The sequence below is a fragment of the Cannabis sativa genome, chromosome X (assembly GCF_029168945.1).
Source record: "Cannabis sativa cultivar Pink pepper isolate KNU-18-1 chromosome X, ASM2916894v1, whole genome shotgun sequence".
Taxonomy (NCBI): Eukaryota; Viridiplantae; Streptophyta; class Magnoliopsida; order Rosales; family Cannabaceae; genus Cannabis; species Cannabis sativa.
This window is the reverse complement of record NC_083610.1, coordinates 18,983,913-19,009,818: the sequence shown is the minus strand read 5'-3', so window position 1 is coordinate 19,009,818 and position 25,906 is coordinate 18,983,913. Positions and strand designations below refer to the sequence as shown.

Below are 25,906 nucleotides of genomic sequence, written 5' to 3'. Positions count from 1 at the left end.
GGAGTTAGAACTCAAAATGTTTTGTGTTGTAGGTTTTTGCAGTAATTCGGGCACTTAGATGGAAGAACCGGGCACACGATTGGTCTGGCAGTGCCTAAAATTTCGGGCACCTAGTTGTAAATCTAGTTGTTCGGTTAGGGGTTCCTAAGGGTACCTCAATTTTGTATTTTTTTAGGGTATTTAGGGTATTGCCACCTTAGATTATAAATTTTAGTCATAGAAAGTGTTTTAGCGAGACACTTACTAGTTTACCACTAATGTGACTTAGGGCCTTCGATCCTCTAGCAGATTTGCACTCAGGTTGACCAGCACACCTGAATCATGAATTGAGGTAAGAAAAGTTTTTCATATGCACATGTTTAGTATACATGTTTCATATTTCCATGTAGCTAGCATATTAGAGAACGGTATGGGTGTACATAGAGTTGCACTAAGACACAAATATCTAATATATATGTTAGGCAATGTTGGATAGTATAAATTGATGATACCAACACTAGTAAGAATAGAGTACAAGCTTAGGTGTTGGTATATGGTTAATCATGCTATAGGTACAAACGTTCGAATATTAGTTTAGACTCATGGTAATTGAGTGTATGGGTACTCAATTACAAGTCAAATATATGATGGTATCATGTTTATATTTTCTTAGAGAGTGTGTCGACTCAAAGATATGCTTATATGTATAGGTAAATGCAACATTAAGGCTGAACAATTGTGAGTGATGAGTTTGGTGAAGATTGTACATATTTGGTCATCTAAGCCTAGAGGGTTGCGATCTTTGAGATACTACTGACAGTTATTTTTGGCTATGTCATTAGACGACACTTTTTTGTATGCATGTATATATTAAGAATGTTTTGTAGATTTTGGGATCCAGATTGTAACTAAAGTGTTTTATGTTAATAAAGTTTTAATTAATATTACGAAAATTTTATTGAACACTTTTATATGTTAATTTTTTTTTAATAAAGGTTAGCACAATAATTAAAAAAAAATACCGTAAGTTAGGTAGTAGGACGTTACAGTAACACACGAAGCAATTCAACTTTTCCAATACGTACGACTATATATAAGCACCAACAGAGTTCATCGATGAATTGATAGTATTCAACAATATTAGTAACACAAAATAGCTAGTTCTTACAATACTGTTATACAAAGGGTATACATAAAACATGCATATATATGAATTTCACCAAAACACAACATCTCATCAACAGAGATTGATGTTATAATTTTTAGCTAGCCTTTCCTCATGAGATCGAATACATACCCGCCGGCTATATATAATATGTTTATATGTATATAATGAATAAATAATTTGAAAAAGACATGTATGAGCTCTCTATATATATCATGTATGTATTTTGAATTAGTGCCGATTTATATCTCTCTTGCTCTCCAATTAATAACAATAATTATTGTATGTGTGCTATTCGCCAGATTCCGGTTTACCGGTAGTGCTACAGGGTACCGGTTTGACGGTTCCACCTTGCTTAACTTTTGCGTTAGCACATACAGACTGAGCTTCACCACCTTTAAAGGTCAAATCAATGTCGGCCATTTCAACTGTATCGCATGGATTGGCTGAGCTGCAACCAAGAGACACAGCCACCTTCGATGCTGATGTCCCTTTAATCTTCCTAAAATGAATGTCACTCAACTTCCACTTCGATGGCTGCTCCAACAATATATATTAATGGTTAATTGAAACAATGAAATTTATAGTTTCATTGTAATAATTATATATAAATGTATGTATTATATATATACGTGCGTACCGTGTCTTTGTATTTTCCGTAGTTTTGGTCAATGATAATGGGGTTTTTCACATTGGTCATTTGGATATTTTCGAAGACAATGTTACTGGCTTCACCTGAGGTTGGACCAGCCCATGTCTTGATTCTTGCTCCATTTGTTGCGCCATTTATAATGCTGTTTTGTACAACGATTCCAGTAGAGCCCTTGTCAGCTGGCCATTTCCCAAGGCTTCCAATACTGTGTGCCATTGTTAAAAATTTACATATTATTACAAACAATTAAGGGTAAAATATACTATTTTTTAATTTTATTTTCAAATTTACGGTTTTGTTATTCGACTAATTTTTATGTGGGTTACACTACAGATTTTGGTTTCAATTTAAGTAGTTGTATTAGTTGTTATAGGAGTTTCTGTGTGTAATTCCATAAAAATACAAAAAAAAAATTGTTTTGAAGTATAAAAATAAAAAAAAAATAAAAAAACCTACAATTAATAATAGGTTAATTAGGATTTTTGCCCCCTAAATTTTAACATGTACTAAATCATGCCCCTTAATTTTTACCGCTGTTAAAAATTCCCCCAAAATTATGGAGATTGTTGGATTTAAGGATTTTTTTTTTCCAAATTCATTCAATTTTATTACTAATTCAGTGATTATTTATGTACTAAATTATGTTTTCCAAACTTTTATATCTATAAAATTATGCCCCACGAATTTTGACGTGTACCAAATCATATCTACTAAATTTTCATCTATGTTAGATTTTCCTTACTTAAATTGGATAAAAGTTCTTAAATCTAACAATCTCAATAGTCAGACAGCTTTTTTAACGACTTTAAAGGTTTAGAAACATAATTTGATACATGTAAAAATTCGTTAGCAAAAATCATAATTAGCCTTAATAATAATTCTAATCGGCGAGGATGATGTGGGGGTATGTGACGTACTTACGTACCTAATGCCATGTCCAGGACCACAACTGACACCGTCGACGAGGACGTCATGGGTGTCTTGCACTATGGCAATGCAGTCATCCCCGGTTTTGATGGTTGTCTTGAGAATTTTGACACCAGTGGCTGAACTTAAATGAATACCATCTGTGTTTGGGCTGTCACCTGGGGCAGTTACTAACACATTTTGGAAAGTGAAGTTACTGCTTCTATATACAAAAAAATGGAACCATTTGCTGTCCAAAGATGTGATTCCATCAACGACGGCGTTTTTCACATCGGTAAATTTGAATGACTGCAAATTAATAATTAATATATTAACATAATAATAATAATAATAATTAAATGTATATTATTAATTAATTAATTAGCATCGATCTTACAGCAGCTAGATGTTGGCAATCGGGGTTAGTATCACAATCGTTGAACTTCCAAACTTTGGGGCCTTGACCATCGAAAGTGCCTTTACCAGTGATAAGCAAGCCTGTAATTTGTTCAAAAGAGAACCATTCAGGAGAAGAGTACTCACTAACGTCGGTGGTGGCTTTGACAGTTCCTTGGACCTCAACAACAATTGGCGAAGCTTTGCATGGCCCTTGAAACACCACAGGCCCTACCAAAAATGTCCCTGCTGGTATCACAATCCTTGCTTTTCCTGTCCCTTGTTTACATGCTGCTACCCATGTCTTCATAAATGCCTACACACACATAAATATATATATGTCACTCATCATTACCCAATTATTAAAAACTGCCTAGTTGGTTGTTAATTAATTAACTTAATTCTTTCTTTTTGCTAATGTATACCTTGACCTCTAAACCTCACGCCCAAAAGATTTATTTTTAGTGTTACTACAAAAAAAAATTACTTTAGTAACAACAAAATTTGTAATTAAAAATAAAAAAATTGTGAGTAATAATAAATCATTATTATGTTGTGACTAAAAGGTTCGTGGCTAAAAGTATTAATCACAAAAATTATAATTTATTGTGACTCAATGTATTTTTAGTCACAATACTTATTGTGAGTAAAACTAAATTAACTTGTATTTAATTACTATATTTTAGTCACTAGTAATATTTTGCTGTGGCTAAAAGTCACATTTAGTTACAAAAAATTTATATTGTAACTAAAATGTTGTCACTAAAGATACTTATTTTTTGTGGTGGGGTCAATATATAAAAAAAGAATATGAAAATGTGTAAGTGTAAAGTTTTACATAAAAGAAAGGGCATATATAAATACAAAACATTATAATAAAAAAGGCATAAATGCAAAAAAATTATACTAAAGAGGAGGTATAAATACAAAAAAAAAAAAAAAAAAAAAATACACATATGGACTAAAATATAAAAATATGTATTTTTTTCAGGATGTATTTTTTTCAGGAGATATTACGCTTACGACCACAAATATATATAAAAATATGTAATAGTTTTTAAAAGAAACAAAATTGATTGAGTGGGGCATGCAACTACCCCTCGTCTCACCGTATCACAGAAGTCACACTGCTACTCTTCCAACATAGATGTTTAATTCTTTCATATTCATTCCAATAACAAAAGATGACTTATTTAATGCATGTAATCTATTTGGGTTCAAGGCCATGTTTGGAAGATTTGAGAACTAGCAAAACTTTTCTAGGGTCTCTATAATTTTGTTTTCATTTTTAATTTAGAATTAATTATATGAATTTAGATATATAACTGAATGAAAAATTAACATTTTTTCTTTCAAAAGTGTTTACTACAATGCATGAGATTGATACATTATATATTTATATTACCTGCACATTATTTTTTTCACCAGATACCGCACCATATTTGGTGACATCAAAAACATCACCACCTGATGCACCACCACCAGCTGGTGCTTTATCATCACCCGATGGAGCCTCAGCATCTGACGCCTTACCATCACCTGATGATGATGGACTCTCAGCATCTGCTGCTTTACCATCACCTGATGATGATGGACTCTCAGCATCTGATGCTTTATTATCACCTGATGATGATGGACTCTTACCATCTGATGATTTACTATCACCATCTGATGATTTACCATCACCATCTGATGATTTACTATCACCATCTGATGATTTACCATCACCATCTGATTTACTATCAGCAAGCACGCGACGAAGGTTGCCTATAAGAGCCGGATCGTGGAATTTTTCACCCACTGCATAACAAATTAGCCAACCAAAACTAAGCAACAACACAATACCCACCATCTCAATTCTTCTAATTCTTGTTGTTTTGTCCATTTTTGAACTCGTCAAAAACCCTCAATCAACAATTATTATTCAAGTACTCTACTCTCCTCCTTTGTCTCATCCAACCCCCCCTCTCTTTATTATTATTATTATTATTATTATTTTCTTTTTCTAAACTAGTTATTGACTTCTATGATCCATCTAACCGTGATTTTATAATTCTAATAATTTTTCAGATTTATTTCCAGTCTAGGATCATACCCAAAATTTGAAAACCACACAATACTGTGTTATTTTCTTGTTATGAAATCTATTTTTAGGTTTTGGTTAGTACTATATGAGCCTATATATTTACCGAATCATGGTCATGTTTAAAAATAGTGAATGTAACAATGCAAACATATATCTGTGTCTACAATTTTTGGTTTTGCATCTTTTTAATAACTGCCAATGAATCTCCAACAATTTCGCGGCACCATTAACTTTTGTAAAATGTATATTTTGTAAATGATATTACATTACATGACATATTTCCACTAATATCTTTTTCTTCTCTCTCATTCTCTATTTTATAGCTCACAGACTACAAAGCAAAGTCCTTCATTAGCGCTTAATTATATAATATTTGGAATTTTTAAATGTTGACACACAAATTTGATTATTATTATTTTTTCATCATAAAGAAGAAATCTTTCTTAATCAACTCACCAAATACAACCTGCTACTAAAGTAGCCAAAACAAAAACCTTATCTTAGTGAGAAGACTCCTCTCAGAACTACTCGTAATCCCTCTTCCATGTAAATAGGAGTTTTTCCAAATATATATTGATAGGGTCAAATATTTATATTTATAGGATCATACACTTTTTTTAACATGTATACAGAAGCAAAGTATTTTATTTTTTTTACAAAAATATGATCTCCTCACAAATACGTACGTGTGGGGACAGTAACACATGCAATAGAAATCTATTTTGGGATTTTAGATACTCTCTTTCACTACCAAATTCCAGACATTATCGATAGCTACAACGATTTTCTCTACCACTAACGTGCTTCTCCACGGTGCCGGGATCTTTCTATTGGTTCAGAGGTCGTTGCATGGCCTTTGCAAGCATGCACGACCTCGACTCTATGGTCCGGGACCACTTTCTTCGAGTTCTTGAGGTGTGACCAACTTCAAACTTCCTTTATGTTTTTCGGGAAAGCTATGATGATTTTTTTAATCTTGTTTGTTTTCTACCTGTTTGGAAACTAGGGTTAATTCGATTATTGGTCGTGTTTATGCTTCATGAACAGGAAACCTTTCAGAATGTCTTTAAATTTTGGGGGCACTTCGATACTTGCAGCAATGCTTCTAAACTGGAAATGAAAAACTCTCATGTATACGTTAGTTTCAAAGATCTTTCATGGGTTTATTTATTCATTTAGGCATTTACTAATAGGTGTTTGGTGCAATATTTTAAGGATGAAATACAGGAAGTACTTTGCAAAGCTCTATTTGCAATACATAATATATATTTAGTTAACTGTACATGTATATGTAGTGTTGTTTTGGAGTTGTAATTACCAAGATCATTATTAAAAAGTGCAAATATTCACAAAGTAATTGTTGATATGTGTAGTTTCGATTAAAAAAACTTGTTGATGTGTAGTTGTTTTTGAATATTGTTGATATTCAGTCAAAGTTGTGATATGATTGGTATTTGATATTTTAAAGAGGTATAAAATTTGCTCTTATTTAGGGAAAAGAAATTAAAAATGGGAATATTAATTTTAAATTTTGTTTATTGAAATGTCTTTTTGTGTTGATTATTTGGGGTTGTCATAGTGTTGATGCTACTAATAAAATTGATAGAAATTGTATAATTTTAAAAATATTAACATTCTAAAATAAAATAAAAATTAAGATTATTACTCTACAAAAAATACAGTGTGTTGTTACAAAAGGAAAAGATAAAAAAATAAAGAGAATATTGTATCATCAACAATAGTATGATCAATTTTTCATTTTTATAATTTTCAAGAAAAGAAATACAAAAACCTAAAAGCAACTAAACAAACCACACAGTATTTAAATAGAATAAAATAGTTTTTTTCATGTTAATGTAAAGGTTTTTTGTGTGTTGTTTTTGCAACATCTTATGTTCAATTTTAAAATATCCGATGTGTACTGTCGTAAGCCACAACAAATTAATTTACTAATATTTTAATTCCAACAGCTCCAATTATTTTAATATAATTGTAAGGAAGGGTCAATCCCGCGAGAACTATGTTTATTTAATTATTCAGAAATTAGTGACAAAAAGTTAGAAAAAGAGGGTTTTGGGGTTTAGAATAAAATAGCATAAATAAAAATAATAACAAAGTAAAATTGAGACTACAATATGAGAAACTAGTTAAATGTTATTCGCCACCCTCAACAATCATTCCTAATTCCTATAATGAATGTAATTTCAATTTCCAATCAAATTATTATTAATCCCACAGATAAAGCTGAAGCAGTCAATTATCTTAATCTCCCTATTGTATGTAATCAAGACAAAGCTCTCAAGAATTAACTCTTTTACCTAAGTAGTAAATCCATGAAGCATGCAATTTATTTAACTTAGATAAAATTTTAAGATTTATGGAGATAGACTAATCTAGGCAACAAATTAATGAAGCATATATAATTCATTTAACCTAGATTCTATTCTTCATCACAAGTAAAAATTGTAATTTGTCACAAACACTTAGAATCTTAAACTATTAGGTGAATAGTAATCCTGAGATGACGGTAGATTAAAGTAAACCTAATTTAGCGGCAGTCTAAACAAGATTAAAACAATAATCATGACATTGAACATAGAAGAATAGAAGCAATAATTCAATATATAATGGAAACTAGAAATTAACATTCAATAATGAAATAAAGAATTCACGTCTCTAGTTTTGAAATAACCTTTAACTAAAAGAAAACTTCTCTGAACTAGTCATTATAATGAAAATCATAATATTTAGTAAGAGTTGAAGGAGAAGAATAAAAGAACTAGAATGAAGAACACTTCGAATCCAATCTCCGTCTCTTCCTTGCTCTGTCTCTCTAAGTTTCTCTCACTATTTTGTAGCTCTAGAATGATTAAATTCGCAGCCTAAGAGGTCCTATTTATAGTACTAGAAAATATCTTAACTAAAAGAAAAGATAACTCATCTTTTCAAAAAAAAGATAAAAAAATCGCAGTTTAGCTTTTGACCACTCGCCGCGGCCACAGGTTTGCTTGTCGCGGCCACAGCTCTCTACCAAAAAATTTTTGTCAGCTGATTAGTATTTTGACCATAACCTCTTCAATACAACTCGGAATTGGATGATTCAAGATGTTTCGAAAATCTAGAACGAAATCTAAGACTTTCATCTTGAACTCCAAGTCCAGTTCTGCCTCTAAGGTTGTCAAAATTTGTAATTAAGGTCTTCCTTGTAAAGTTTAGCTCGCCGGTTTTTACTCTTTTCCACCAAAATATGCTAACATTCCTCCAAATGAATCCAAATGCATGGTTAGCCTTCAAAATGGCCTAATAAATTATAATCACACTAATTAATAATTTAATGAATTAATTTAAGAATATTAATACATAAATTAGCTATATTTATAAGACAAAATATTGACTTATTAAATTCCTCCACACTTGACTTTTGCTCGTCCTCGAGTAAGTTAATGATATAATTAATGATACTTATATAAGCAAATTGGTCTTTATGAAAAATAATTTTAGTTTCAAAAATTGTACATCCCTTTATAATTCCAAGAAAATTTAAACTCTTCAATCATTAGGATTTCAACTCAAGATAATTACTTTTCAAACTCAATTTTATTTTGTGTGTGTATTCAATCAACTCATCATATTACTAACATTTCAAATTGATACACATGCATGCCAACAACTAATGCTCATCTCAAAAGAAATGTGTATTTCAATAAAATTTCACTCCATAAGCTTAACTAACAAACTATTCTCCACTAATGTAATTACACACAATCTAAAGATCAATATGACTTTACAAGCTAATAAACTAAGGCTAGAGTGAAATGTTAATTTAGGCTCAAATAACAACATAATTTACAATATTTTCTCAAATAATTCTCATTTGTATTCCCCATCACTCTCCTCAACAATTCAATCTTGTATCTTTTTTTTTTTCATAAAACTTATCATTCCCCACACTTAAATATTGTTGCAAGTATTCATTTATTTTTCATTGATTTTTTTTTTTTATGAAATACTTACAACTTACAAAACATTCATTCTAAAAGAATAATACTTTTTTTTTCTCATCATCACTTATACATAACCATCAATATTTTTCCCTCAACAAAACTCTCACACTCTTACAAATACATAAAACATCAATATATTATCGTGTGAAAAATGACGAATAATAATTTTTTTAGGCTCGAAGTTTATTGTATAGGGTCAAAAAGAAAAAAAACAAAGTTTCAACATCTAGGCTCAACTTGGGTAAAATTAGGGAATTAATAACAAATAGGGTAGGTTTGAAAGGCTCAATCAATCAAAAAAAAAAAATTGCTTATATAATATCTCAAAATAATCATGTGTAATTTATTAATTTTGCCTCAAATGATTATCAAACAAGTTCTAGAGTGGTTGAGACTTTAAATCAAAAGTCAAACATGCATTTATCTTTCCAAACATTAACAAAATATGATAATTCAACTGATGTACAATTTTTTTTTTTTTAAAATCAAGCATGAGCAGTAATTAATCATGAGTTACACACACAAATCGTAAGAATTTATCATTTTTCTAGAATTATAACTATTACACAATTAAGAATTTCATCATCTACAAAATTATTTTTCAATAGACCATGCATAAGACATCAAACACGAGCAATCATTGTCAACAGAATTTTATTCAAACCATGCTTACTAAAACTAAAGAAAGAAATTCATGATTCACTTTCTCATGCAAAAATAGAGTGCTCATACTTTTTTGTAATCCCTTAATTAGTCTTTTTTAGCCTCTAATAATAATATTGACTTGTGGACAAATGCCATATTTCTTATTTTATTTTACTTGAATTATATTTCTTCGGTTCATATATTTAAATTATTAGTTTTTAAAAATCTCGGTAAGCAATAGGCAAACCATGCCGTTTATAAAAATAGAAACAAAAACCCTAATATATAGCACCTTCAACTTAAATACTAATAATTCGTCAATGTTGAAGCATCAAAGAAGCATGAAGAATGCTAAATCTCCAATCCAAATGAACACGTGACAAATCACACCCATCAATAACTATCAACCAAATATTTTCTAATAAAAATTAGCTAATAACAATCCTATTATTCAATGTCACTATAAGAAATGTTACTTTTACCAGTACAGTTCGCTATTGCGTTGGTAAAAGTAACTTTTACCAATGCATTTCGCAAACTACGCTGGCAAAGAGGTCAAAGTTTTACCAGCGTACATTTGCAGTGGCTAAAATCTAACTTTTACCAGCGCATTTACGCGCTGGGAAAAGTCATTTTTTCCAGCGCTTTTTATTTTATGCTAGCAAAAGTTCTAATACCAACATTGATTTGCCAACCCCCTTTTGCCAACACATCACAAGCAAATTCTATTTTACCAGCGCAATACCAACTTTTGCCAGCACAAAAATGTGCTGGCAAAAGTGACATTTCTTGTAGTGTGTAGAATAAAGGAAAATAAACAAACGACGAACTATAGCAATAACAAGCCACTAAAGCTAGTTTAGTGGTGCGGGAGGGGTTGAAAAAAGAGAGAGAGCATGGGTTCAAACCCAAGACCCTTAAGTTATTAATTGATATGTAATATCATTACGCTACACTCAAAAAATAGCTATTACAATTGCACCATAAACCATGGAACTAATGAAATTTTAAGAATCTCCTAGATTTGAATAAGGATAAGGATAGCCATGTTACTAATACAAATATACTTTGAGCCAATTGAGATTCCCCAATGTCTCAAAAAGAAACGAGACTAAAATTTCTTGCCATGAATGAATAAAGCCTTACTACCATAACAATATAGCAATTGATGAAGCAACACTATTATTGAAAATAAAAATAAACATAAAAAATAAAATATAGCAAATAAAAATAACACACTAACAAAATTAACACCGGTGAATATTCAACCCAAAGTTAATGGGCAACTCAAATTTTTGAGACACACCTTTGAAAGAAAGAAGATGGAGAAAAAAAAAACACTTAGATAGAAGAATAGCAATAATCTCAACAAAATAAAAAAGGATAAATTGCAGCATAAATACTTAATGTTTCTGATTTTATACACTTAAATACCTAATGTTTATTTTTGGTGGCAAAAATACCTAATGTTACAATTCTCTTACATTGTTACTACCACTTCTGTTATTAACTCATAAATATAGACACGTGGAGGGCTCAAATGTATTACATTTATTTATTTTATTTTAAAAGTTAATATTCTATAAAAAAATTAAATATTACTTGTTTTTTTAAAAAAAATAAGAGAGATGCAATACTAAATTACCATAGCTGAGTGAACCGGTGTAGTATATTAAACATGATTATTGAATTGAAGTGCCAATATCATGTAAAAATTGTTAATGAAAACACATTTTTTTTTAAACAAGTAGCATTTAGTTTTTGATGTTAAGAATATTAAGTTTTAAAATAAAATAAAAATAAATATAATGCATCTGAACCCTTTACGTGTTCATATTTATGAGTTAACGGAAGTACTGGTAGTAACGGTGTAAGAGAATTGTAACATTAGATATTTTTCCTACAAAAAATAAATATTAAGTATTTAAATGTATAAAATCAAAAACATTAAAAATTTATGTCACAATTTACCCAAATAAAAAATAAAAACTAGCATATAGGATTGTTGGTGTTCGTGTCGAAACCGTTTTGCACCCCTATTTTTAATAGAAAACCTTGGTGGTGGTGGGCCACGGTATCCTATTAGTAATCCCCAGTTTTGATGTCAGCCTTCCAAGTGTCATTTTCAAAACGAATTCAAACACGATTCATCTCCTTTCACAAAAGAAAAGAAAAAAACAAACAGCCAACTCCAAGTCAGTTCAGCTTCACTATTTATTTATATAATTATTTCAGAGATATAAGATTGGATTTAGTCTTATCGGTAGCAAAATAGGTACCATTGCACTTCACATTAAGAGTTACTGTAATTATTGTGCATATATTAATAATTTCTATATTTATTTACCATCTCCAATCTAATAGAGTCCATCATATCCAAACACCTGTAAAAAAGACAGTGTAAAATAAATAACATCATCATAATTTAAGGGGACCTACCTACAATTCCATGTTATATTACAAATCATGGAGCACCCACCGCTCGCTAGTCTAAAAATCTGCTGACAAACACACAGTATTACTTTATATCAAGTTCCAACATTAAATAAAAATATGCTAACCCAAATTAAAATATGTGTAAAAAGTAATATGTGTTATCGGAGAATATTGTCCCATATGGATCTGAAAGTATTGAGCCATATATAAGAACATGGGCTACTCCACTCATCGTCGATTGGTTTTGAGATGGAACCCCATGATTTTCAACATGGTATCAGAGCCATATCTCTAACGGACTTTCGATCCACACCTATCAAAGAGTTAGCCAGCTGCAAGCGAGCAAATGTAACTCCCAGCCGTAAAACAAAAAAAAATAAGTGAGCCACTATTTTGAGGAGGATATTGGAAAATATTATCCCATAAATCAATTAGTTACTCCATTCATCGCCAATTAATTTTGAGATAAAACCTCATTATCAACCTGTGTTATATATAAAAATATTAATAAAATTAAAAAAAAAAAAAAAGTGAAAAACTACATTATATATCCACCTCTTTTTTTTTTTTTTGGAGTGGATATTCCAGAAATTTATTCTTTAAGCTGGCTGCTTCGACCAATTATAATTTATTACACTTGTATTTGTATTTTGGGTTCTCAACATTTTATCATTACAACCACGTTACATACATATATATAGTAAGTAACAGATTCTCAGCTTTTCCGTGACTAATTTCAGTAGTTTTATTTTAGTGATCATCGGACGTTATCCTTTCATAAAAACGCACCGTTTTAACAAATCAAGAGCTCTCTACACTTCGATCATGGCGACTCCCAAGCTCACTCGTTTGCCTAGCATCAGAGACCGCGTTGAGGACACTCTTTCCGCTCACCGTAACGAACTCGTTTCTCTCCTCTCTAGGTGTAATCACTATCCATTTTGACATTTGTTTTTGTTTGGTTACTGAGAAAGTTCGGGAAAGTCAAAAGTGAAGCATTTAAGTAATACTGTGTGTTTGTTTGTTTGTTTTGAATTTTGTAGGTATGTGGCACAGGGAAAAGGAATTTTGCAACCGCATACTTTGCTTGATGAGATTGACAATATCTTCCCCGATGATGAAGCGAAGGAGAAGCTTAGCGATGGCCCCTTTGGTGAAGTCATCAAATCTACCCAGGTTAGTAATCTTTCACTCCTCGCAACTTTACTAGATTTTGATGTTGATATATATATTTTTTTGGTTACTTAAGTTGGTCCTACTTAGTGAAGATAGAGTTAATGAAGTTCACTTTCAATAACAAAATTGTTTTTGATCAATTAAGGGATTTCCTTTAATAACTGATCTTTTTCAACCTTGTAAATGAGGCACTTTTTTTAGGTCTGGATTCTGGATATCTTTCTTTAATTTGAACGACGAGCTTTTCTTTCTCTTCTATTTATTTTAATTATGAAAACAGAACGGCCTGAGATGGATCCCTCTGTTTTTTCTTTCTTTTTCCTCACTTGTTTCGATTTTTGAAGATTGTGACTTCCAATCCAAGTCACCCTTTTTGCATCACATTTTGATTGTTTAACCTTTTGTGGGCAGCAATCAGTTGGAACATAATTATAGGGGAAGTTAATAATTAAATTATATATTTATGTAGATCCCTCTTTTAGTGATTGTTTCTCAGTAAGATCACTATTTTCCCAAATAGAGGGGTGGGCTGTCTTCAGATAGTTGTTACTGAACTCTTTTGCTTTGGTACAAGCAATGAAAATGGGATTTTTTGTTGTTATTTCTTAATTAACTTTTTCAATGAATTAAATTTGTGGTGACAGGAAGCCATTGTTCTGCCTCCATTTGTGGCCATTGCTGTTCGCCCAAGACCTGGTGTTTGGGAATTCGTTCGTGTTAATGTCAATGAGCTTAGTGTGGAACAGTTGACTGTTGCTGAGTATCTTCACTTCAAAGAAGATCTAGTAAGCGAGCAGTAAGTACCATCCTTTACCTCCAAAATTTGATGCTTGGGTTTTGGTCCCTGGCTCTTTACCCATACAATACAAGTATCTTGATTCAAACTAATTTATTTTTGGTTTTTCACATGCATAGAAATCATGGAAATTTTGTTCTCGAGCTCGACTTCGAGCCATTCAATGCATCTTTTCCTCGTCCTAACCGCTCTTCGTCCATTGGTAATGGTGTCCAATTTCTCAACCGCCACCTCTCTTCAAATATGTTTCGGAACAAAGACTGCTTGGCCCCACTACTTGATTTCCTTCGTGCTCACAAATACAAAGGACGTGTAAGTGTTTTTTGTTTGTGTGATATCTCTAAGTTCTAACCTTATTAAATTGTTACTGATTAGAGAATCTAATGTTGTGAGGACTTTGCCTAGTACTAAATAATGTGATCATTTTGTTTTAGGCATTAATGTTGAATGATCGTGTAACAAGCGTTTTGCGCCTTCAAAATGCTTTAGCTAAGGCTGAGGACTATCTTTCTAAACTTCCACCTGAAACGTTATATACTGAGTTTGAATATGTGTAAGTTTTTAATACTATTTATAGAATTACGTCTTCTCTGTCACATAAAACCATTCGTTATCATTTTTGATGATGTTTCTTGATATTGTTTTGGCTCTTGTCACTTCAATGTAGTTTACAAGGATATGGTTTTGAGAGAGGTTGGGGAGACACTGCAGAACGAGTGCTGGAGATGATGCATCTTCTTTTGGATATTCTTCAGGCTCCTGATCCTTCTACATTGGAGACATTCCTTGGGAGACTGCCTATGGTGTTTAATGTTGTCATTTTGTCTCCACATGGATACTTTGGGCAAGCAAATGTTTTAGGTTTGCCTGACACTGGCGGGCAGGTATTCTTTTTCTTTTTCTTTTTACTTATTTACATTGTGATACAAAACAAAGTTGATGCCAAAACATGGTATTCTTTTCTGCAATTGCTCAGTTTGTGCTCTAGTCTATTTGGTATTCTTGATTCATTATCTGGTTTTTTGCTTTACACTATTTATATTTTGATGGTGTTGATCATAATGCCATAAACAAACATTTGGTAACTGAATCTGCTGCACAGGTGGTGTATATACTGGATCAAGTGCGTGCACTAGAGAAAGAGATGCTTCTCCGAATTCAGAAGCAAGGATTAGATATCGATCCTAAAATTCTTATCGTTAGTGTCGTATCAGTTAATTTTACCTGATTTTATGTCAACAAACTTCTTCTATGTTAATACAATGGTATTTCCATTTGTATATTCAAGGTGACAAGGTTAATACCTGATGCGAAAGGAACCACATGTAACCAGCGTCTGGAAAGAGTTACTGGAACAGAACATACACATATTTTGAGAGTTCCATTTAGATCAGAAAAGGGTATTCTTCGTAAATGGATCTCAAGATTTGATGTCTGGCCTTATCTAGAGACCTTTGCCGAGGTAAATTTTGTGTAATGTGACATTTGAAGTTTTAAAGCTATTCTACTTATTAATCAGCAATGATACTGCTTGATGATTCAAAACCTGCACGTGTTTATTTTAGTGGTTTTCTATGTTCAAATACAATTAAACTTTACATCATGGAAATAATTTAACACAGTAAAATGGCTACTTATGTTGAATTTCCATTTTCCAGTTACACCACCTTTTGAAGTTTTTGTATCCAATCTATTAATTACTGCACCTCAGTCAAGCTACATTTTTTATTTCCTCCATGCTCCGTGCTATTGGCTGCTAACATTATTATGCCTCCTTGTTATCTAACTATATCCAACGATCTTCGTCTGCTACCATTACCTTCCTGCTAACCCTCATATCTGTTACCACTGTCTGCAGTGCCACATTATTTGGCAATCATTACCTCTTTTACAATAGAACTGGCATATAGAATTGTCTTCTGATTTCTGTCCTTTTTCTTTTTCTTTGGGTGTGTGTGTTGTGTTGGCTAGGTACTATTCTTCAAATTTAGATTTTTTTTTCCCGGTATATTAAAATCATTTTTCGGCATGTGATCAGGATGTGGCAAGTGAAATCGGTGCTGAGTTGCAAGCAATCCCAGATTTTATAATAGGAAACTACAGTGATGGGAATCTTGTTGCATCTTTATTGGCTTATAAAATGGGAGTTACACAGGTTAGTGATAATTTCTTTTGAATATGCAAGTTCTTTGATAATCATAGGCTAAATTTATGTAATCATCTTTTGTTTACTTTTTGCAGTGCACCATTGCTCATGCATTGGAGAAGACTAAATACCCAGATTCTGATATATATTGGAAGAAGTTCGAGGAGAAATACCATTTCTCATGTCAGTTCACTGCTGATCTAATAGCCATGAATAATGCAGATTTTATAATCACGAGCACATACCAGGAGATTGCAGGAACGTATGTGTCTTCCAGTCACATTTCATAATTTTTATGTGTAAAGTCTTATACTATTATCCTTACCGATCATCTCTGCTAACTACTTGGATTCTCTCATTTACTTGCCTTATGGTATCTGGTACTAATATAATGGGTTTCTGAAGCTTCACTACATGCCTAGAGATGGGAGCATGAAGAATTTCCATAGATTCATATTTTTGTGCATATCTTTAATATAGCATTGCTTAAAATTTGTGTGCATCTTTCAGGAAAAATACTGTTGGTCAGTATGAGAGCCACGCCTCCTTCACTCTTCCTGGGCTCTATCGAGTTGTTCATGGCATTGATGTTTTTGATCCAAAGTTCAATATTGTTTCACCTGGAGCAGATATGTCAATTTATTTTCCCTACTCTGAAAAGGGAAAAAGACTTACAGCGTTCCACGATACCATAGAAAAGCTGTTGTATGATCCAGAGCAGAATGATGAGCATGTGTAAGTATTCAATTGTTTTCAAAGTTGCTTAGACTGTTTTAAAACTTTCTATATAGGAGTATTTGATCTGTGATGTGTAACCTGTGAACTAATCATTTGACATGAAGTTTAAAAGATTGCAGCACCAATGCAGTTTAAATTATGTTATACTTCAGTTCTGTGAACATAACTATGATTAAGAGTTATCATTGTTTGTTCCTACAAACCTAGTTAAGAGATTACTTTTTTTATTAATTTTGATGTAGTGGCATGTTGGATGACCGATCAAAGCCCGTAGTGTTCTCCATGGCAAGACTTGACAGGGTGAAGAACATTTCAGGATTGGTTGAGCTATATGCTAAGAATGAGAAACTGAGGGAACTGGTGAACCTTGTTGTAGTAGCTGGCTATATTGATGTGAAGAAGTCAAGCGATAGAGAAGAAATCTCTGAAATTGAGAAGATGCACGAACTATTTAAAAACTACAACTTGCATGGTCAAGTTCGATGGATAGCAGCTCAGACCAATCGTGCTCGTAATGGAGAGCTATATCGTTACATAGCTGACACAAAAGGTGTTTTTGTCCAGGTACACAGCGCTTGTAGACTCTTTTCAATAGATATTTTATAAATTATGTCATTTAGTAATACCCAATTTACTACCATTTTTTTTCAGCCTGCATTCTATGAAGCTTTTGGGCTCACAGTAGTTGAGGCTATGACATGTGGTCTTCCAACTTTTGCTACTTGCCATGGAGGTCCTGCGGAGATTATTGAGCATGGTATATCTGGTTTCCACATTGACCCTTACCACCCTGATCAGGCTGCTTCACTTCTGGTGGATTTCTTTCTACGAGTCAAGGAGGATATTAGCAACTGGAACAAAATTTCAGATGGGGGATTGCAAAGAATTTATGACAGGTTAATGTTCAATGCATTATAATGTTATTAATGTTATAAAAACCTTGTTGTTGCTATATTTAACTGACCTGGATTTTGGAAATATTTAGGTACACTTGGAAGATTTATTCTGAAAGGCTTATGACTCTAGCTGGTGTTTATGGTTTCTGGAAGTATGTTTCGAAGCTGGACAGGCGTGAGACCCGTCGTTATCTTGAAATGTTCTACATTCTCAAGTTCCGTGATCTGGTAAGTTGTATGCAATGAAACTAGTTCATCATCATACTGTAAAATAAAATCATGTGGGGGTCTCATTAGTAATTTTGAATTTCTTATATATTTCAGGCAAAATCTGTTCCCATGATAGGTGATGAAGCGCATTAAGGTAATGAAGCTATGTTGAGCTTTTTAGTCCACGAATATATGTGATTTCATACAAATATGGTGATGTAAATAAATAAAGCTTTTGATCATGTGTGTCTTAAACATGAAACTAATCCCTGTTGTATGTGTGTCAGAGCTTTGACTCTCATGGAAGATGGAACCCTTGTAATGTTTAATTAATATAACCTTTCTTTTCTTTGGGTGCGATGATAGGGTGGGTTAATAAGTAATAATCATATGTTATATTCTGTTGAATGTGTCCTTAAAAATTAAAATCATTCCAATAAGTTCAACTTGCTTAATACTTTACACCCGTTGGATTCGAGAAATTTGTTGGGCTCCACTTGATCTGTTATGTATGTATACAGCTACAGTACTAAAACTCTTTTCATTTTCCTTTTGTTTATTCAACATCTATGAGTAAGGCTTCATCTAAAGCTGTAAGTTCAGAGTCTTCTGACAAATCTGACAAGGCTGCTGTGAACTTACATAGTGCAGCTTTTTTGACCCTATGAATGAATTATAAACAACCCCAATATTCTAGTGTTCACATGCTCTTCCTCAAATCTTCTTTATCTCCCTTGATCCTTTCTTACATCTAATCATTTCAATGGTCAAATACTCGGTTAACGACCAAATGTCTAATTGACTTGCTCTAGTGTGGATAATTTATTCTCTCTTTTGTGTTTTTCACCCTATTCTTAATAGAGATTTTGGCTGCTAAATTTTTTTAACTATTGTTTCAGTACTTAATCTTTCAAGTTTAAATTTTGACTAAAACTTTCTAAAATACTGAATTGTTAATAAATTTAAAGTTTCATCTATTTAATTGTCATTATGAACTATTTATGTGTACTTTTTTGTACATATGATATGTTTATATTAGGACACTTAATACTATTATTATTTTTTTTGAAGATAATATTATTATTTTAAAATTAAATAAAATTATAAAAATAAAAATAAAATATTTTTTTAAAAAAATAATATAAATTTTGAAATATTTTTTATAATTTTTCAATAATAATATTAGATGTACCAATATAAATGTGTTACATGTACAAGAGTGTATAAATAAACAGTTTATGTTGACAATTAACGGTGGAAAATAGATGTTATCTTAAATTTGCTAACAGCTTAGTAGTTTGGAAGGTTTTACCACCAAAATTTGAGATTAGAGGGTTAAATGAAAATAGAATGATAGTTGAAAGGGTTTAACTGCAAATAACTCTTCTCAATAAACTTATTCTCTCTTTTGATGTAAAATGCTATAGGAAGTATTTGTTTGTGATGATAGAGAGCGACTTTGAGACAATGATCAACACGCTTAAGGGAACTACAATTGGTAACTATGTAATTCAATGTAAAATGCTCTCAAACTTTTTGACTAATTGTAATTTTTTATATATTTTCAGACTCTGTAACTTTGCAGCCCATAATGTGACAAAATGGACTTTTGTCGGTAATGTCACTGATATGGTAGATCTGGCTTCAGGGCCGGCCCTGACTTTTAGTGGGCCATAGAAAAAAAAATTATTTTGGGCCCTTATTTAGAAAAAAATATGGTATTTTTCAAAATCAGTAAAAAAAATGATATAATTTTAAAAGGTAAATATTTTTTTTTGGCCCCTGAGATAGGTGGGCCCTAGGCACAGGCCTAGCCCGCCTATGCCCAGGGCCGGGCCTGTCTGGCTTCCATACCGGTTAACTTAATTTGTAATGACCACGAGGTCTAACTTAATTAATTTTAATATATACTCGTAATTTATTTATGAGAAATTTGCAGCAAAATCTCTCTATATTTTAATTTTTATACACTTAAATCTATTTTTTTTTAGTGGCAAAATCTATTTAAATTTACTTTTCTTTGTAAATTTAAAGTGTTAATTAGTTATTAATGTTAAAAACCAACTGGATTACTACTGTATCGACTTCGAAATTTTATTGCTATATATATACAAGTATACACAATAATTATTCAGTTGATATTTAACGGTAATATTTAACTACCATATCAAATTTACAAAAAAAAAAAAAAAACTTAAGAGAATTTTGCAAAAAATAAAAAAGAAGTATATAAAAATTAAAACATAAAGAATATTTTGACGCAAATTACTCCTTATTTATTCTCTCTTTTTATTTTTTCACTTTATTAATTTATTGAAAGTTTTAACTCAATAAACTTATTCTCTCTTTTGAGTTTTTCCCCTTACTGCCACTACAAATTTGTCAATTTGTAACTAGCGGCGTTAGGTTGGAGCTTTTTAAAAGGAAAAGGGCTCGTCAGAGAAGGTTTATAGCCAAATAGACGAAAAAAACGAGTAATTCAAGTTCCCAAAATAGAATAATAGCAACATTTTCCTTTTATAATTCAAATGAGAAACAACATTACATGCTAGAAAAAGTAGATATCAAACCAATGGCCTTTGTATATGGCCCCTCCTTTGGCTTCTATACCTTTAATTTAGCTATTAGAATAGAAAAAGAGCCTAAAAGCAACACCGGTTCAGGCACGTAGCCTTTGCTCTCTTTCACAGCCTAGGCTACAATAGTAAACTTAATACATACTAACCTATATAGATATATATATATAAAAAAAACCACCAAAGGCCAGTTAGACCTTGGCAGCTGTGCTTTGAACTTTCGGGTTCTTGAGCCATTTTAGTCTCGACCCAATCAAACCACGTGCCCTTCCACAGCAATTCCAATACCCAACAAAGAAAAAAAAAACATTACTTCTAAAACGACACATAACTAAGAGTTTGTAATTAAAAAGAAAAGAGACCTAAAGTGTTGGAAAGATGGGTCCACATGTGGCCTAGAGCTGGCCAAATGAGTGAGCCAAGTAAGACAGTGCCCCCACAAGCGGTGCATTCATGTATGTGGCAGGCTCTGATTGCTCATAATCTGACCTATCATCAGGGAACTTGTCATGTTGGTCGGGCCCACCAACGATTGCACCTACTAAGATGTTGGGGTTAGGAGACTTGGTCTTCATGAAGCTAAAGCCCGCGGAGCACTGGATCTTAGCCGGGTGTGAAGCAACACAAGGTAGTGATGATCCCCTGTGGTGAATCCTTTGTGGGTAACGTGGACCATACCCCACCATGAAGGACATTCTCAATGGATTGTCTCCTAGCAAATAGTCCACCTGGGTAATATTAAAAAAGCACAGTTTCATTAGTATTATAATTGAATAAAGGAATTAATGTCTTTCGTTGCTTTTAATATTAAACAAACCTGTTTTTTGGCTATGATTCGGAGTGTTTTTGGGGTGACTGTGGTTCCACCGCAAGTGACCACTTTACGGGCTGAGGTTAAGTATTTGGCGTATGTCAATAGCATGAAGGAGGTGGATGTAACATACTGCATATTACTATCGTTCATCTTGAACAGGAGCCCACCTGCCATACCATACAAAGTAGACAAAACTAGCCGTTATTAAATTAATTTTTACAGGGACCACAAACCAAAGAGCTTGAGAGAAAGAAAAGACAAAGTAAAAGTGAAAAAGAAAAAGAGAGAGACCAGGAGTATATTGAGCCGAAGTGGTAGGGATTCCTGGAACCAAAGAGCAAATAAAGTTATCTGCATGGCCCTTGTAGTCATGGAGGGACTGAACCTTTTGGACAAGAAATGCCTAAACAATACAAACACCACTTTTTCTTTTTAGTTTAGAGTTTAAGATAGTTTCTAGTAACTTTGATCAGAGTTGAAGAAATAAGAATGGAAACCTTGGAGAGAAGAATTCTTGCTCCAACATGTTTGTTGTCCCAACCAAAGGTGTTATCGTAGTCTGCAGCCCCAAGGATCTGTCCATTAGCTTGAATGTATTTAAGGTAAAATGGATTCTTGGTAGCTCTATGAAGCCAAGCAGCACCCCATAATAGCTCATCCTGTGATATTTTGATAAATCATTACTTTTTTAGGCACCAACCTATAAAAATGGGGGCAAAAAAAGCTGTACCATCCTTACCTCATAGCCGGAGAAAGAGCAATAAAAGGGGCACACAATGGTTTTCAACCCCTTGCTATAAGATCCTCTGTATTTATCAGCAAAAGCAAACACCTAAAAACACAGCAAACATTGCATAGTCAAGTTCAAATTCTGAGGACATTTAATAACATTAGAAGAAACCCCTATTATTATTACTAAGTTGTGATTACCCTCATAGCCCTTTTGGCCAAAAGTTTGGAGTAGGTAGGGTCACTTCTTCTGAAGACCAAAGAAGCAGAAGCCAAAGCTGCAGCAGTTTCCGCTGCCACTTCAGTACCGGGGTTGTTTTTATCAACCTTGAAAACACTTCTAGGAGTATCCATATCTTCAGGTCTCTCCCAGCAAGCATGGTCCTTGTTAGCCTCACCCACCTATGAGAAAGAAAAAAAACACAAACTTGAAAATCAACCCAAATCCCACATTTTGGTCAACAAGTAATTAAATGACAAATTAAAATGCAGAGCAAAAAAGAACAAGTATAAAGAGTTGAAACCTGAACGTAAATGGTGTCTGGATGAACTGTGGCTTTGAGAAGATAATCAGTACCCCAACGAATGGCCTGTCTAGCATTCTGCAGCTCACCTTTCATTAAGCCACCAAACTCAATAACACTCCATGAAAGCATGGTGGTAGTGAAAGCCATGGGGAACCCAAACTTGACATTGTCACCTGCATCGTAGTATCCACCAACCAAATCAACCTGCATTTTCAAAACAGAAGGACTAAATCAATATTAACCAAAAACCCACATACCATAACATCTTCAAACTTAAAATCAGCTAGTAAATAATGCATTTAAACGAAAAGTAAAATGTGGGTTTTTTTTCTTCCTTGCTTACTTTCATGGCTGAGCCATCTGAGAGACCAGAGTCTTTCCTCCAAGTTATTCTCTGGTTAGGAGGGAGTTTCCCTGACCTCTGTCCTTCGAAAAAGAGGATGCTTTTTGTGAGAGCATCTTTGTAGTTGTGCCTGGTGACCCGAGGGTGGTGGGAACGGCGGAAAGGGTTGGCATTGGTGAGGAGGAGAGTAGTGGAGCAAGAAAGAAGAAACAAAAGAGTGAAAAGAGAAAGACGAGAACCCATCTTTTTGGGCTAACCAAAAAGTAATAATCCCAAACCAAACCAAACCAACCAACCAACCCAAACTGCTAAGCGTCAGTGCAATAAACAGAGACCAACATCACTATATTTATACTGAAAATAAAAGGGGATAAAAGCTACTTCTTTTAAGATCACAATAATTAAGTGAACATCTTCTACTGTAGAATTGTAATTATTATATATATATTTTTTAGGAATTGTTTCATAAAATGGATTTGTCCTGATATTGCTAAAGTAGTGTAATGTCAATTCAGTGTCCCTCTACTAAGCATAAATGGTGGTATCCAAAGGGGCATTAATGACATTAAAACAAGACCTTTTCACATGGAGAGTCATATTTTCATAAAGGATCAAATTCAAATGGGAAATTTGATTTTTTATGCTTACATGTGGTTAAAATTTTTTTTCTAAACAAATAATAACTAATATTTGTAAAATATGACAATTTTTATGTTATCCCTAAAATACCCCTATTTACATCACCCCATTTACACCATCGGACCACCCATCGGGCTACCCATCGGACCATCCATCGGGCCACCCCATCGGGCCACCATCGGACCACCCATCGGGCCACCCATCGGACCCATCGGACCACCCATCGGACCAAATCTGCTACCAATTTTTTTTTTGTTTTTTACATACAAAAGTAGCATCGAGGTACCATGACCACCATCGGACCACTATCGGACCCCATCGGACTACCAATTTTTTTTATTTTATTTTTTTATGTTTTTGCACTAAAAAAAAGTATGGAAAATTTGAGAGGGGTATTTTTGAGTTTTAGATAAAGTGGTCATATATTTTCAATGATGATATGTATTAGTTTAGAAATAAAATATTAGGTATATGTAAGTATAGAAAATCAAATTTCCCATTCAAATATCATATTTTTGTTACATATAAAATAAAAGCTACTGGGTAGATGACAGGTGCTTCTTGACTTTAAAAACGATATGCATGACTTCTGGCCCTATGCATCACATGGGAAATGTTTTAACATACCATTATTATCATAACAATTAAGAAACAAAGAAAAAAACCCTTCACATAGTCAAAGATTCAATGAGCAATGCTGTTGTTTATGCTACAAAAGTAATAATACCCAATAGAGTATGTATATAACATGTCCTAATATGGAATATGTAAGAACGCAACCTTTTGAATCTCCACAACCTTTTTATTTATCAAATATCAAAGTAACTACTAGTACTAACTAGCTTGTAAGCCTTGTATTTGATTACTTATTTAGTTACACACAAAATGTAAGATTTGTTATCAAAACAATCCCATGTTGATTATTATCCCTCAAAATATGAAGGGTTATGCAACTAAGCTCGGGGCTCCAATTACTTTGGAACTGAGGCCAGAGCAGCTCATGCCCATAATTTTACTGTTGTCAGATTTTTTTTTACACATATATATACATATAAAATATTTATATGAACAAAATTTTCACAAATGGGCTCGATATTTGGACTCCATAGTGTTGTCGGAGAAAGGTGATAAAATGAAACGTGGAGTGAAAATAATCTTTCTCAGTTCATCAAATGAGTCACAAAAGGGTCAAAAAAAGCCCATAAAGACCATTTTTTTTTTCTTCTGATTCAGAAAAATGGACATGCTTTTAGGATGTTCTTTGCTTCTGATCTTCATCCCACACTACAAGTTATACTCAAAAAAGAACCATCAAATCTAGCCAAATCTGCAGATTTGGAATACATATATAAATGTATATTTATATTTCATCATTTAATTATTAAGGGTATTTCATCAAAATACCTTTATAACTTAATTTAAATAAGTAACAATAACGAGGCAGTCAAACTACAATATGAGAATATTTGAGCTTGGTAGATCCATATACATGTACACAATATTTTGCTTTATAAGATAACATTGTTTATAGCCTCTTTCTTGTTTTATTCTTCAAAGATGAGAAATAAAGATAATCGCTAAGCATGGTTCAATATCAATGATTATTATTAATTGCACTAATTACGAGTAACTACTCTTTTACATTCTACGAGAATCTGGTAACTATAAGATATATTGTATATTTACTGTATATTAATTGGTAACTGATACTATTTTCTTTTTTTATTTTATTTTTTCTTCAACAATTCATTAGAATCATGCAGTTCATACAATCTGGAATATATAGTTTCAAACTACGACTAATTTTGACCAATTGAGTTGGGTGCTAATAGTTTGATTAATCTGAACCATTTACAATTATCTGATTGGATACGGTTTTAAAATTCAAATAAAATTATATTGCCTAATCTTTTTTCATTTAATAATTTTAGGATGCAATATTCATATTTGAGAATGCATCATAAATTCCATTTCACAAAAAAAAAAAAGCATAATAAATAGACTGGTGCTAGGAAATGTAATTGATGATGTTGGACACAGATTTTTC

General features: G+C 32.6%; 3 protein-coding genes across 4 annotated transcripts; 1 reads left to right on the top strand and 2 right to left on the bottom strand.

Moving 5' to 3' along the window:
- Positions 1-1,075: 1,075 nt before the first annotated feature.
- On the bottom strand, positions 1,076-5,219 carry LOC115714906 (exopolygalacturonase). Of its 2 annotated transcripts, XM_061106743.1 has the most exons (6): positions 4,827-5,219; positions 4,504-4,787; positions 3,100-3,414; positions 2,722-3,011; positions 1,785-2,001; positions 1,076-1,681 (listed from the first exon to the last, which is right to left on the bottom strand). In XM_061106743.1, exons 1-6 carry the CDS (start codon positions 4,981-4,983, stop codon positions 1,436-1,438), a joined length of 1,509 nt encoding a protein of 502 aa, XP_060962726.1. In that variant the 5' UTR covers positions 4,984-5,219; the 3' UTR covers positions 1,076-1,435. The 2 variants fall into 2 exon arrangements, with proteins under 2 accessions (XP_060962726.1, XP_030499528.2); XM_030643668.2 differs by having other exon boundaries at positions 4,504-5,195.
- Positions 5,220-12,303: 7,084 nt separating this feature from the next.
- On the top strand, positions 12,304-18,591 carry LOC133032653 (sucrose synthase 2). The gene is made up of 16 exons (XM_061106740.1): positions 12,304-12,417; positions 12,735-13,192; positions 13,313-13,445; positions 14,090-14,241; positions 14,361-14,553; positions 14,676-14,794; positions 14,909-15,125; positions 15,344-15,439; positions 15,530-15,703; positions 16,280-16,396; positions 16,483-16,649; positions 16,898-17,122; positions 17,368-17,689; positions 17,777-18,021; positions 18,111-18,249; positions 18,346-18,591. The coding sequence occupies exons 2-16, from the start codon at positions 13,095-13,097 to the stop codon at positions 18,382-18,384; spliced, it is 2,436 nt and encodes an 811-aa protein (XP_060962723.1). The 5' UTR covers positions 12,304-12,417; positions 12,735-13,094; the 3' UTR covers positions 18,385-18,591.
- A 2,138-nt stretch (positions 18,592-20,729) lies between these two features.
- LOC133032654 (endoglucanase 17) lies at positions 20,730-23,815 on the bottom strand. The gene is made up of 8 exons (XM_061106741.1): positions 23,221-23,815; positions 22,875-23,081; positions 22,552-22,752; positions 22,361-22,453; positions 22,119-22,280; positions 21,913-22,024; positions 21,625-21,788; positions 20,730-21,535 (listed from the first exon to the last, which is right to left on the bottom strand). The coding sequence occupies exons 1-8, from the start codon at positions 23,461-23,463 to the stop codon at positions 21,203-21,205; spliced, it is 1,515 nt and encodes a 504-aa protein (XP_060962724.1). The 5' UTR covers positions 23,464-23,815; the 3' UTR covers positions 20,730-21,202.
- Positions 23,816-25,906: the final 2,091 nt, after the last annotated feature.